Below are 13,679 nucleotides of genomic sequence, written 5' to 3'. Positions count from 1 at the left end.
ATGACTAAAATATGCTACCTGGAAAAGCAAGTGACAGTTAAATAAGCTATTAAGGAAATAATAATAAATGGACTCTCATAACTGAAATATGGTGAATAAAAGCATAGCGATAATCATCCCATTTAGCATGGGACAGTACCTCACACCAGGCCGATGCTTGGTGGGTTGCATACTAGCTGCTCACATGAACGTGTGTACTTGAAGAATGTCTCTAACCTGTCTGGCCAGCTGTTGAACTCTATGGGCAGCTTCCATATCTCTGGATCTCACATCCCAGTGAAAAAACGATTTGAATCGTTCCCCCTCTTCTCGATATTTAATCTACAAAAAATAATGGCATCATTATGTATAGGTTTTTCTCGCATCATGGATGCCTGAGTCCATCATTTTAAGGTAGGAAAGTGCTGAACATGCCTGGGTACATAGTACTACACAGTAAGTGCAAACTGCAGCGAGAATAATTTTAAAACGGTGCAAGACTTTGTTTGCTTCCTAACAAAACGAAGCTATGAACAAATGCACACCTCTGCTACTTTGTGTGTGTATCTATGTACCTCAACTGGTGTATACTGGCATTGAAAGCTGTGCCAATTTTCATCAACTGAGGAGCTAGCCATATATTTTTAAAGATCTACAGATATAGGGCTTGTCTACATTACCCGCTGGATAGACAGGCAGTGATCGATACAGCAGAGGTTGATTTATTGCGTCTAGTCTAGACACGATAAATAGACGGCCGAGCACTCTCCCATCGACTCTGGTACTCCACCGGAGCAAGAGGCACAGGCAGAGTCGACGGGGGGAGCGTCAGCAGTCGGCTCACTGCAGTGAAGACACTGCGGTGAGTAGATCTAAGTACGTCAACTTCAGCTACATTATTCACGTATCTGAAGTTGCATAACTTAAATCGATCCCCCACTTAGTGTAGACCAGACCATAGAGACATGTCATTTTATGTTAGGACCTACAAAACAAACACAGGCCTAGACAACCCAAACTCTGCGGCCTTTGAGAAACCATTGCTCACTGCACTTTCTTCTTCCTTTCCACCCCACCAGAATCCCCTTTACTTGGCCAACTCTACTTCAAATCTTTAGTTTATCACCATCCTCCACCTGCCAACTGCCATACAGGAAGGCTACACAAGCACTAGACTCTGTGCCATGCAAGTAACACAGACCTCCCTCCTGCGTGCCTCCCACCACTGCCTAAGGTATCAGTGGAGAAGGAGGTTAGATTTATCCCTTAGTGCAAACATCTGTTCTCTGATCCACACAGTGGCTTCTGACTAAGATAGTCTGCTGATGCAGGAGTTATACACATATAGGAGGAGCAGCACACTGCAGTTGAAACCTACCATGAAAATCTGAGAAGAGAATTTGGTTCTTAGCCACCAATAATATAATGACAACTGAAATCAAGAGAGAAATCTGCACAGAACATATAGTTCAAGTGTTACTATGAAACACTGGTCCTGTGTATCAGTCAGTGGGTAATATTCTACCTCCTGTATCCTGTGCAACCTCAGTAAAGTCAGTGAGGTTGCACAAATGTAAATTAATGGCAAAATTGAGCTTCGTGTCTTCACTTTATTACAATTTAGTATTTGTTTTGCAATAGCACCTAGAGGCCCCAACTGAGATCAGGGCACTATCTGTGCTATGTATTGTGCCCACACATAAGAAACAGCTGCTGCCCTGAAGAGCTTACAATCTAAATAGAGAAGACAGAAGAATGCTGAAAATGTGTATCAATATCTCCAGTTTACAGGTGAAGAGAAGCAGCAGAGAGAGGTTAAGTGACTTGCTTGATGTTTCAAAGGAAGTCAGTGGCAGAGCAAGGAATTGCCCTCATATCTTGAGTCCTAGTTTAGTGCCTTAAGAGCAAAACCATCCTTCTTCTCTAATGTAATGTAATGTTCTCAAGTAAAAGCATATTCAGTTTTACCAATTGAATATGCTTTTTCTTTGAGATCATTAACATTTCAACTCAAACATTTTCTCAAGTGAGAATTCTTTTATCCATTTAGCATATGTAGTTCTAGACCCAAAACTGCCATATAAGTGAATAGGGACTTTCAGTGAGTAAGGACGGCAGGATCAGGCCCTTAAAAACATTTAGCACCCCCCCCCCTTTGGAGTTCAAAATTCCCTATGTGATTGAAGGGGACAGGAGCTGCTCTAGGTGAGAAAGGAAGGGAAAGTGGTCTCTGAACTATAATTTGCCTTGCATGTTTATATACATGCAAACACACTGGAAGTAACGGGGGTCTCATATCACAGTCTGCAAACAGAAATAGAACTTGCAGTAATCCCAGACTCATTCCAGACCAGCTCTGTCACACACAATTTAAAGGTAGTATACTGGTGGCTGTTGTAAGAGTATCTGAGTTATTCCAAAAACCTGATGCATAAAAGTGGTGTGCAAGAAAAATAGGAGAAAAAGTGCAATGTATGATGAATGCTGTGAAATGTCTGATGCCAGTATGGTCCAGAAAGCAGAGAAAATATGAAGAGTGTGTGCAATAATTTAAATAATACAACTTCCTTCCCTTATTTTACAGAAAAATTTTAGTAAGATGTGAAATTATGTATGAACACACTGTTTATGCTTACTATATATAATAATCGTAGTAGTTTTTATAGTATCAAAGGGGACTCAAGTCAATAAAATAACATTACATATGGAAATTGGCCAGTTACAGTGGTTATTTGCAATCTTACTATGTATTTTTCTAATGTTAAAGTTACCAGAAATACAAAATTGAAACAAATGTCTTTGGAGGAAAACACCACAAGACAGGAAAGAATGCCATAAAACAAAAAGACTTTGAGCTCCCCCAGTGTTTTTCAGGAGCACAACAGCCTTTGATACAGACACAGGTACAAGAAAATCCAATGCACCCATAATATTTCAGTAAAAATGATCTCAAAACAAAACCATGCAAAACCTGACTTTGTATTTTTTATAAATCTCAGCCCAAGTTCATCAGATGCTTGAAAAACCTCCTGGGTACAGATTATAATAAAACTGAAGCTACTTCGTGGCTTGGTGTCAAAGACTTGGTGATTTCAGTCAAGTTTTGCTCGGTGTTTTCAGATTCATTTGAACTCAGAATTCAAAACAAGCAATAGAAAGTTTAAGAAAATGTCTTCATGAACCCACATGACAGAGACTATCAAATTTACACAGCTTTGTTCAGCATTCCTAGCAATTTTCTGTGAGCACTGCCACTTAGAATATTAGATAAGTATCCCTTTAAACACTGAGCCTCCATTTCTTAATCAGGAAGATTCCCAATAATATTAATCGATTTGTTGCCCGAGTAAGGACTGTGAAGTCCCAAAAGTACAAGAAGTAAGGCTATAATTCCACCTTGGGGTTTCCTAGTGATACTGACAAAACTATTGTTTTGCTCTCTTTCTTTGCAATGTAATTCAACAGTCTTATAATGTAGAGTTAGTTGTATGCAGTGTTGTAGCCATGTAGCATGATAACGTAGATGAGGTAACATCTTTTATTGGACCAATTTCTGTTGGTGAGAGAGACAAGCTTTTGAGCTTATGCAGAACTCTTCTTCAGGTCTAGAATACATGTAATATGTGTTAACTACTTACACTAAATAATCTGTTCCACCCTGTATTTAGTTGGCACACCCTGAATACATTTCCCAGACATGAAGAAGAGCTCTGCGTAAGCTCAAAAGCTTCTCTCTCCCACCAACGGAAGTCGGTCCCATGAAAGATGTTACCTCACTCACTTTGGTGAATTTGTATCCTACATGTTCAGTATTCATTTTAAAAAGAGGAATAATGTATTGTGCCTGTTCAACTCTACATTGGAGAAACAAAGTGAGTGAGGTAACATCTTTCATAGGACCAACTTCCGTTGGTGGGAGAGAGAAGCTTTTGAGTTTATGCAGAACTCTTCTTCAGGTCTAGAATACATGTAATATGTGTTAACTACTTACACTAAATAATCTGTTCCACCCTGTATTAAGTTGGCACACCCTGAATACATTTCCCAGACATGAAGAAGAGCTCTGCGTAAGCTCAAAAGCTTGTCTCTTCCACCAACGGAAGTTGGTCCCATGAAAGATGTTACCTCACCCACTTTGTTTCTCCAGTGTAGAGTTGAACAGGCACAATACATTATTCCTCTTTTTAAAATGAATACTGAACACATAGGATACAAATTCACCAGAGATAGAAAAAGAAATTTGTTGAAAAAAGGAAAAAATATTCCACAAAATTACCTCATCCACCTTGTCTCTCTAATATCCTGGGACCAACACAGCTACAGCAACATTGCATATAAAATTTTAGACATTTTCCCTAAATTTCAAAATTTTCCTGCCAGCTCTAGCATTCACTGAAATAGTTATAACAAATGTTACAAAATGTGTCTTCTTCTACATAAAATTGATATATTTCTAAGGAAAAATTGTAACAAATCTATATACCAGCATAACCAAGCTACAGATGGGATCAAACCAGGAAATTTGAATCCAAATCTGGATTTCAAACCCCTTAAATATGGGTGTATTTGATTGTTGTGGCCTGTTATGAGCCCATTTGCAACATTCTGATCCAAACCTGGATACAAACTTTTAATACTCTCAAAGAGACCATGGGAGAGAAGGAGGAGTTTCTGTCTGGACTCTGTGTTTTAGAACATTTCTAGAACAGAATACACAACTACAATGGTGTCTTTTTTAAACATAAAATAGAGCTGAATATAAAGCACACTTGTTCCTAAAGCTTCTTACCTCACTTCCTGCTTCTGATTGTTTCTTCACATTTATATTTACTGGTGTCTCATATATGCTTGTGAATGTGTTGTTTTTTGGGTTATGTCTACAAAAGAAAGTGTAATGGGAAATTAGAAATATATGTTATTGACCACCAGAAAGATAGGTTTTCTTTTCAGTTTGATATTTCTTAAAAACATTGAATGAACCCACCCCCCACCCCAACATGACTATTGGATTACACACAATTTATTGTTTTATGGAGTAGGTGCCTACAACTAAATTAATTTTAATGATCATATCATATCAATGCCGTGTTTCTAATAACAAAAGAGAATAATAGAATAAAAAAAACAACTGTCATCTCTTCCTTTCAAATGACAGATTTGAAAGGAATTGATCATTATGAAATAAAAAACTTTCAGAAAAAAACCCTCCCTCTAAAATCTGCATTTTACATATTTTTCTGGCTACTAAGTGAATTCACATCATTAACTCTTAATTGCCGATACAGAAATCATAGTATAGTCACAATAGTTTACTTTTCTAAATACTTCAAATGACACTTATTTTGGTGTCTTTTAAGCTACAAGACAACATGACTAATGTGGAAATGTTACATATGAGGTCAGATTCTGATCTCATCTGTCAGTGCTGTCCATATTAATCCAGAGTAATTCCACATAAGAATCATGAAATCATAAACTATTAGGATTGGACAAGACCTCAGGAGGTCTTCTAGTCCAATCCCCTGCTCAAAGCAAGACCAACACCAACTAAATCAGTAGAGTTATTCTGGTTTCACACCACAATGTGAGAGACCAGAATCTGCCCCAAGCGTACTCTTCTAATGAATTATGGTAATTTAAATTTTACACCACGATTATTTGTTTTATAAGGAAATACACTTACACTTGACAGTAAGGCTTTTTCTGATAGCTGATAAAGTTATTTACAGTTAGCATCATCTTGCAGACTTCACAGTGAAAACAGGCTTTGTGCCATGTCTAGAATTGCAAAAGATAAAAATATAGTGAAAGATACTTGGATTTCATATTGTATTATTCTTGCGATTTTAAACGCCAATATTGATCCCTTCTATCCATATAATTAATATTCATCCACACAGTGGGAAATGGTTATGTACTAAATAGATCTATTGTCATTTGAAATTTGTTTGTTGTCTTGAATTTTGTTCCAACAAACTTTTACAATGAAATTCATCTCAGTTCTGAAATCCAGTATGAATAAAGAATGTAGAGTCTGGGGATTTCTGGCAGTCTTCAGTGGAAGCAGAATTAGGCCCAATATTAGTAAGTAAAGTACCAATGCATGTGTTCATTAACGTTCAAAATGACCAAGATAGAGAATGTCTACTGACCTGATCTATACAGTTAATCTTCTCAGCAGAGTAAACCCCAAAGCCGCATCTAGCACAAGGCTGCACGTTCATCTTGAAATCAACAGAGTGAAGAATATATATATATACACACACACACACAGAGAAGGCTCAAAGACTATGAAGATGACTTTCCACTCCGTATGTAACACACTCCAGACAGCCCAATCAAGCTCTTTTGCTCTGCAGTCAAGGATCACATTAAAGTTCTGAATCGAAGTGTCTCACTCCCTTTTGCTGACCTTCTGCTTCGAAATCAGCTGCTGGCTGGCTTTTAAAGCTGCCAGTTACTAAGAGGGGTTATTTTGGCAACTGGGTAAGTACGTACAGAAGGGTAGTTCTCAGTGACATCTTTCTCTAAATAGAAGAGTGAACTCATAGAAAAGAATCATGTTCATGTGAATGATAGAAACTAGTCATTCAGTTTCTAGGCTTTGCAGTTTAATAGTAGTTGTCATAACCCCAGGATGGAGCTAATGGTATCAACAGTACAATTATCAAATTAGTAGGTAGCTGGTCACCTCCATGTGGGGTATATGAGCTCACTAAGGGACAGTCTGCCCCTTAAGGAACAGCCCTGTGTAAGGTAGCCATGCCACCCCAGAAGTTCAGGGAAGAAACTTTAACTCAGAGATTCACAATTTCCTCTGTGCTCCCCATTTGCTCCTGCTACATTGCAGACCAGAGCAAATTACTTCCCCTTACCCCAACTCACCTGCACTTGGCAGGCTGTGGGGAGGCAAAGCCAATACCGAGCTCATTCTCTGCTCCTCTCCCCCTCCTATTGTTTCTGCTCTTGAGATTCAAGGAGGCCCCATGTGGGGTTGGGGGAAGTCTTTTACTTCAAAGAATTCCAAGCATAAACAAACTTAACAGGCTATGTAACAAATGGGACACTTGGCCTATCAACCACAAAAGAGCAGTCCTAAAGCAACTATTTAATAATGTACCACATCAGCAGAGCGGTGTAGGTCAGAAAGTGAAAAATGCCTTATCCAAATGAAACTATGGAAGAATGTGAATAGGTAGACTGTCACTCCTAACACTGGAGGTTACAATTCTACTCTTACAAAAGATAACATGGAATTTTTCACAACTGCAAGTGGTCAGGGCCTGAGTTCTACATCTCACCTGAATTACAGAACCTCCAACAATGGGACATTGGTAGGTACTTTCTTCTAAACTACAATCTATTGAATCCCCAACACCACTCTCTTTAGTAGTTAGGTACTATAAGGAAGTCTCCTATCCAATTCCTGATGATACCCAACTCTGCTTAACCTATAACTTTTACTGAATGCTAACAGCATATTAGCACTGTATAGAAAATAGAGTTGACAAAGCCCCTGGTCTGAAGAGAGACAGTAGTAAGCACTATGGCCCCAATTGTACAAAGACTTATCCATGTGGTTAATTTTAAGCACTGTGAATAGCCCTGTTGACTATGTGTAAGTCTTCGCAGGATTAGGGCCTATGCTTGGTACTAAATATTAACAAGATGAGCCCTTTGGTCTCAATACTGCTTCCACTGAAGTCAAGGATTGAGAGTTGAGTTCTTATACCCAGAATATATCAGGTTCACAAAACACTAAGAGGACAGTACATTTGGGATTGGCTCTGTTGGGTTCCTGGGTATAATGCAGTAGGATGATAAAGGCCATAATCACATAAGCTGCTGCATGCTGAATATGTTGGAATGATGAGGAAAGTCTACTGGAGCCAAGATAATGGCCCTAGTTACATCACAGCTAGAAAATCTAATATAATAATATTATTAAATAACTCACTTGAGGTTCTTCTGTCCAGGAAAGGAGATGACAATGGCCATTGCTGCAATGGTGTTGCTTATTTTCATATTATGCATTTTTAATTACTATGAAAGCAGCCAAAGTCATGGATGGGGTTGAAGTAAAAATTATAAGAATAAATAAAAATAAATGTTTTAACTTCTTTCAAACAGTGGCCTAGAATTGGACGAATGAAACAGGACTGAGTCCAGTCTGGCATTTCCAGTTCTTGTTGAAGTTCCTTAGAGGGATGCTGCTCTCTATTCATTGACTTCATTGCCCTTCTGTTTTGGTGCAAGGCCACCAAGTTTTCACACCTGCAGGTTAAAATCAGGGATACAGATTATGCTGTGCATCTAGGATTTTCTACCTTGATAATTTTTAACCATTTAAGGCTTTGATTCTGCAATGTGGGGTGCACCTGCAGAACTATACATGTCACAGGGGTTTGAAATTATTTTACTTCTGTAATTTATTCTGCAGGGTACACATTTTACTTTGCAATCATCTGGCAGTGGATCTTTTACTGTAGAAAAAAATTGCTTAGCTATGTGAATTTTACCAAATGAAAAAGGATTTGAACAAAAACTGTGCTTATTAGGAACAAAAATTGAGCTGTTCCAAGTAAAACTAAACCTGTTTCCTAGCAACAATGGCCTTGCTTTTAGAAGAGGGTGTTACCAAGTTTTGTGATTTTATCACAAGTCTTGTGGTATTTGAGGTCTTTCTAAAACCGTAGCTCATGAAGTCATATGAATACATGAGAAGCTGAGCTTTTTCATATATATATATTCCAGCCCTTTCAGGTATGGAGAAAACCTTAAAAATGTGACCTAAATGCAGTGTTGATTTTATTGGGATCTCACAAATTTTAGAAAAACAAGGTCAGTGAGGTATTCTCTTTTATTTGACTTTCTGTTGGTGAGAAATAAGCTTTTGAGCTTACACAGAGCTCTTCTTCAAGTCAGGAAAACATTGTCACAAGGTGGAACGGATTGTTTAGCAAAAGTAGTTAACATAAGTACCAAGGGACCATTCAAGATGAAGTGACCTGTTAAGACCTCAGAAGTCCTAAGGAGTTAGTTTAGTCTGTTACAAAACTTTTAGTTTTTCTTAAAGGCCCAGCTACTGGAACTATGAGACTCTCAGCTTTCATTTAAAAAAGAAATAGGTTTCTAACCCTCATGGTTGTAGAGAAACACTTGAACATATGAAGCAAACACAGCTCAAAGATTCAAAAGCTAGAAGAGAAATTACCCCCCCCTCCCTTATTATTTTAAAGACACCTCATGATTTGTAAGCCATTCTCATGACTTTTAGGGCCAGACTCCTGAATGCTGAACATTTGGACTTGGCAATACTGTGTTCGCTCCTTAATTGTTAAGAAACCAGAATGAAATAAATGAAAAAGAAACTCCAAGGGGCTATGGGTTTGTTTTTTTCAAACCCCAACTCCGCCATGATCGTTAACCCAAGCTCAGGATTTTGGGTGGCCGGACACCAGATTTTGAAGGCCGGGGGTTGGCAAGAGGGGAAAGAGATTTGTAGAAGAGTCCCTTTTCAGGACTCCAATGCTGCAGAATAGCAAGAAGGTGGCAAATTTCCGCACCATATTTTGGCACTGAGAAGTGTTTGTGGGGGGCAGGACTCCCCATAAGGGTGATGGGGGGCAGTTTGGGGAGCTTCGCCTCGCCCCCTCTTCCACTTGGGGGGGGGAGCCGTCTGCAGCTTGGCCCCCACCCAGTGCCCCTCGGGGCAGAATAGGGGGCAGCAGCCTCTGAGGCAGCGGGACTGCCACGCCCGCAAGGCCTGAACCTCTCTCCCCAGTACCTGACCCCAACTCCATCCCCCTTGGCCCCTTCCTTCCTCCCCCCCACCTCCCCTCAAAGCTGCGGCCCCGACCCAGCGCCCCGGCCAGAGTGGCTGTGGGGCGCAGGGTTCCCCATGGGGGCAATGGGGGGCAGTTTGGGGAGCTTCGCCTCGCCCCCTCTTGCTCCACGGCGGCCGTCGGGAGCTCGCGCCCCTCAGGGGCGGAATAGGGGGCAGCAGCCTGTGAGGCAGCGGGGCTGCCCCTCCCGCCAGGAGGTGGGGCTCGTATCTGCCCCTGAGCCGGAAGAGCAGCTGGCGCTGCCCGCCCGGACAGGGCGGCCCCGGGTCCCGCCTCTTTTCCTTTCGGTTTGCCCCGCACGGTCCGAGCACAGCGCTGACGGGAGCGGGCCCGCTGCAGACGGGGGGGTCGGGTCGGCCCAAGGTGAGTGCCCTGGCTAGGCGAGCGCCCCCCTCCCAACTATCCCCGTCTGACCCTGCTCCTCTGGGGCGTGTCCGGCCCTCCGATCCCCTGCTCCCAGCCGGGCCGCTCCTCTCCGCCGGACCTGACCCCAGATCCACCCCCCTTCTCCCCCCCTTCCACCCCTTATCTCCCCCTCCCCCCAAACCTCCTACCACCCCTGGTCCCAGTACCTGACCCCAGCTCCATCCTCCTTCTCCCCCTCCCTCCCTTCCGTCCTTCCACCCCTTATCTCCCCCTCCCCCCAAACCTCCTACCACCCCTGGTCCCAGTACCTGACCCCAGATCCATCCCCCTTCTCTCCCTCCCTTCCGTCCTTCCACCCCTTACCTCACCATCCCCCCAAACCTCCTACCACCCCTGGTCCCAGTACCTGACCCCAGCTCCATCCTCCTTCTCCCCCTCCCTCCCTTCCGTCCTTCCACCCCTTATCTCCCCCTCCCCCCAAACCTCCTACCACCCCTGGTCCCAGTACCTGACCCCAGATCCATCCCCCTTCTCTCCCTCCCTTCCGTCCTTCCACCCCTTACCTCACCATCCCCCCAAACCTCCTACCACCCCTGGTCCCAGTACCTGACCCCAGCTCCATCCCCCTTCTCCCCCTCCCTCCCTCCCTTCCTTCCACCCCTTACCTCCCCATCCCCCCAAACCTCCTGCCACCCCTGGTCCCAGTACCTGACCCCAGCTCCATCCCTTCCTTCCACCCCTTACCTCACCATCCCCCCAAACCTCCTGCCACCCCTGGTCCCAGTACCTGACCCCAGATCCATCCCCCTTCTCTCCCTCCCTTCCGTCCTTCCACCCCTTACCTCACCATCCCCCCAAACCTCCTACCACCCCTGGTCCCAGTACCTGACCCCAGCTCCATCCCTTCCTTCCACCCCTTACCTCACCATCCCCCCAAACCTCCTGCCACCCCTGGTCCCGGTACCTACCCCCAGCTCCATCCCTTCCTTCCACCCCTTATCTCCCCCTCCCCCCAAACCTCCTACCACCCCTGTTCCCAGTACCTGACCCCAGCTCCATCCCCCTTCTCTCCCTCCCTTCCTTCCTTCCACCCCTTATCTCGCCCTCCCCCCAAACCTGCTGCCACCCCTGTTCTCAGGCCTGACCCGCTCCCCAGTAACTGACCTCAGGTCCCTCCCCGCAAACCTCCTGCCACCCCTGTTCCCAGGCCTGACCCCAGCTCCATCCGCCTTGTCCCCCCTCCCCTCTTTCCACCCCTTACCTCACCCTCCCCAAAACCTCCTGCCACCCTTGTTCCCAGGCCTGACCCTCTCTCCAGTACCTGACCCCAGTTCCAACCCCCAATTCCCCCCACCTGACCCGCCAACCCATTCTGTCTACCCCAGGGATTCTCAAACTGGAGGTGGGGACCCCTCAGAGGTCACTAGCTGTCAGCCTACACCCCAAACCCTGCTTTGCCTCCAGCATTTGTAATGGTGTTAAATATATAAACAAATGTTATTAATTTATAGGGGGAGGGGGTTGCACTCAAAGGCTTGCTATGTGAAAGAGGTCACCAGTACAACAGTTTGAGAGTCACTGTTCTACCCGCTTCCTGGCCTCCTCCCCCCACAATGCCTGATACTCTCTAACCCTGTACTCCCACCCCTCCCTGATCTTATTCCCTCCTGCCCCAGTATCGCCCCTACTGGCTTAACCCCATGTTCTCCCACCTGTCAGATCCCTCTAACCTCCTCTCCAGTTCTCTCCTCTCCCTTCCCATATCAGGCTTTAGACCTCAGCTCTAACCCCAAACTCCACTTTTTCCACCCCATGCCTGACCCTTTAAGTCTCTACACCTCCACCCCCACCGCCTCTCTTCCCAGCACTTAACCCCACCCTGTAACCGTGATTGCCCTGTTTTTTCCTGGCAGATGTGTAAGGGGGCTCAGTACACACTGCCAGATGTCCTCTCTTAAGGGCTTAGGATCATCTTGTACTTCAGAGGTGGCAACCCTATCTCCAAGCTTCCTTCTGTCACCCCAGTTCCTGGACCCCACCTACCAACATCTTCTGTCCCTTTTCCCTGTCCCCAGAAATCTGACCCTGTCCTCCTCTTTCCCTACTGACCACTAGCAACTAACCCCCTCAAAGCTCCTTTTTCTCCCTGGCCCCAAAGCCTGATCCTGTCTTCCTTCCTATGCACCCCAGAGCTTAACCCTCCTTCCCCCATTTCTGGCCACACTTTCTAACCCTCCTGCTTCTTCCTTGCATCTGACCCTCCACTTCCAGTGTCTGAGTCTTCCTCCAATCTTCAATGTTTTATCCCTTTCTTTTCCTCTTTTAATCCTAGAGATACTTCCCTTCCTTCCCCCCCAGCCTTAGGTGAACTATGCTGGTGTAGTTAAAGTGAAGCAACAATCCATTTCCCTCCTGTGGGGATGCAGTTCTATTGGTATAAAGGTGCTTTATGCCACTGTCTATTCCTGTACAGGAAAGGGAATAAGCTATATTGCTGTAAGATGGCAGTGATGGCAGTTATACTAGTATAACTGCCTCCACACTAGGCATTGCACTGGTGTAATTATTTTAGTTTAAAAAAAAATCACACCCATGAGAGGCTAACAGTTCATTAAGAATCCCACAATTCTCATAGGTAGTACAAATTATTCCTTCCATTTGTGCATTATTTTGCATTTATTAATACTCATTTTCTTGCATTCATTCATTCACCTATCTGTATTAGGTCCATTTGAAATTCCTTGTCTTCCCTGAATAATCTTGCGTAATTTACAAATTCCCGCACCTCAAAGTTCATGCCCTTTCCCAGATCACCGAGAAACATATTAATTATCAGACTTAGCCCTAGTCCTTTATGAACTGTGAGTATTCCCAATGAAATCAAATTAAATCTGCTGAGGCTGAAAACAACTTTCCCTTTTACTTTCATCCTGCACTGGGGTTGGTGCACAGTATTCAGATCAACATCCACACAACCTGTCTAATATCTGTTTGCATAGTCCTACATTCCACTGCTATCTAATCTGACAGTCCATATTTCTAATCTGTCACTTGATGAGTTCAGTAGGATATGCATGAGTAAGGACTACATTAATCCATAATTGTTTGCAGGAATGGGCCAAGCATCAACTGTTCTGCTCTCCATTGAATACTGTGATTAAAAAAAACCTTTTCACCTAGTAAATAGTGTGGTTTTTCTTATACAGGGGAAATGATTGCTTTCAGTTACACTGGTGTAATTCTGAAACAACTCCACTGACTTTAGTGAAGTTACTCTGAATTTATATTGGAGTGTTTGAAAGCAGAATTTGTCCCAAGTGCCATAATTTGCCTAAGGGGCTGCTATGAAATCTTAGAAGAGTAATATGCTTTTTAATTTATGAGCATAAATTTCTTTACATTTTTTAAAAAACACACTAGTCTTAGGAAAATGTAAAACACATAACGTGTGAAGTAGAGAGAAGTAGTGAAATTCAAAATTAAGACTGA

General features: G+C 43.3%; 2 protein-coding genes across 6 annotated transcripts in view; one reads left to right on the top strand and one right to left on the bottom strand.

The window, feature by feature from the left end:
- The window catches only part of NRAP (nebulin related anchoring protein), a 62,165-nt gene extending 55,760 nt beyond the window's left edge, over nucleotides 1-6,405 (bottom strand). For all 5 annotated transcript variants that reach the window (XM_050958919.1, XM_050958923.1, XM_050958920.1 and 2 more), the window contains exons 1-4: nucleotides 6,132-6,405; nucleotides 5,663-5,757; nucleotides 4,769-4,856; nucleotides 217-321 (exon numbers count right to left, since the gene is read on the bottom strand). In XM_050958919.1, coding sequence (XP_050814876.1) covers nucleotides 217-321; nucleotides 4,769-4,856; nucleotides 5,663-5,757; nucleotides 6,132-6,203 — 360 coding nt within the window. In that variant the 5' untranslated portion in view covers nucleotides 6,204-6,405. The remainder of the gene's footprint in view (nucleotides 1-216; nucleotides 322-4,768; nucleotides 4,857-5,662; nucleotides 5,758-6,131) is intronic.
- Nucleotides 6,406-10,083: 3,678 nt separating this feature from the next.
- Nucleotides 10,084-13,679, top strand: part of CASP7 (caspase 7) — a 35,173-nt gene continuing 31,577 nt past the window's right edge. Inside the window, exon 1 of the mRNA XM_050959054.1 lies at nucleotides 10,084-10,187. The gene's annotated coding sequence lies outside the window, so the exon portion shown is untranslated. The remainder of the gene's footprint in view (nucleotides 10,188-13,679) is intronic.

The sequence above is a fragment of the Gopherus flavomarginatus genome, chromosome 6 (genome assembly GCF_025201925.1).
Source record: "Gopherus flavomarginatus isolate rGopFla2 chromosome 6, rGopFla2.mat.asm, whole genome shotgun sequence".
In the NCBI taxonomy this organism is placed as follows: Eukaryota; Metazoa; Chordata; order Testudines; family Testudinidae; genus Gopherus; species Gopherus flavomarginatus.
Note: the sequence above shows the minus strand (reverse complement) of the source record. Positions and strands in the feature narration are given on the sequence as shown.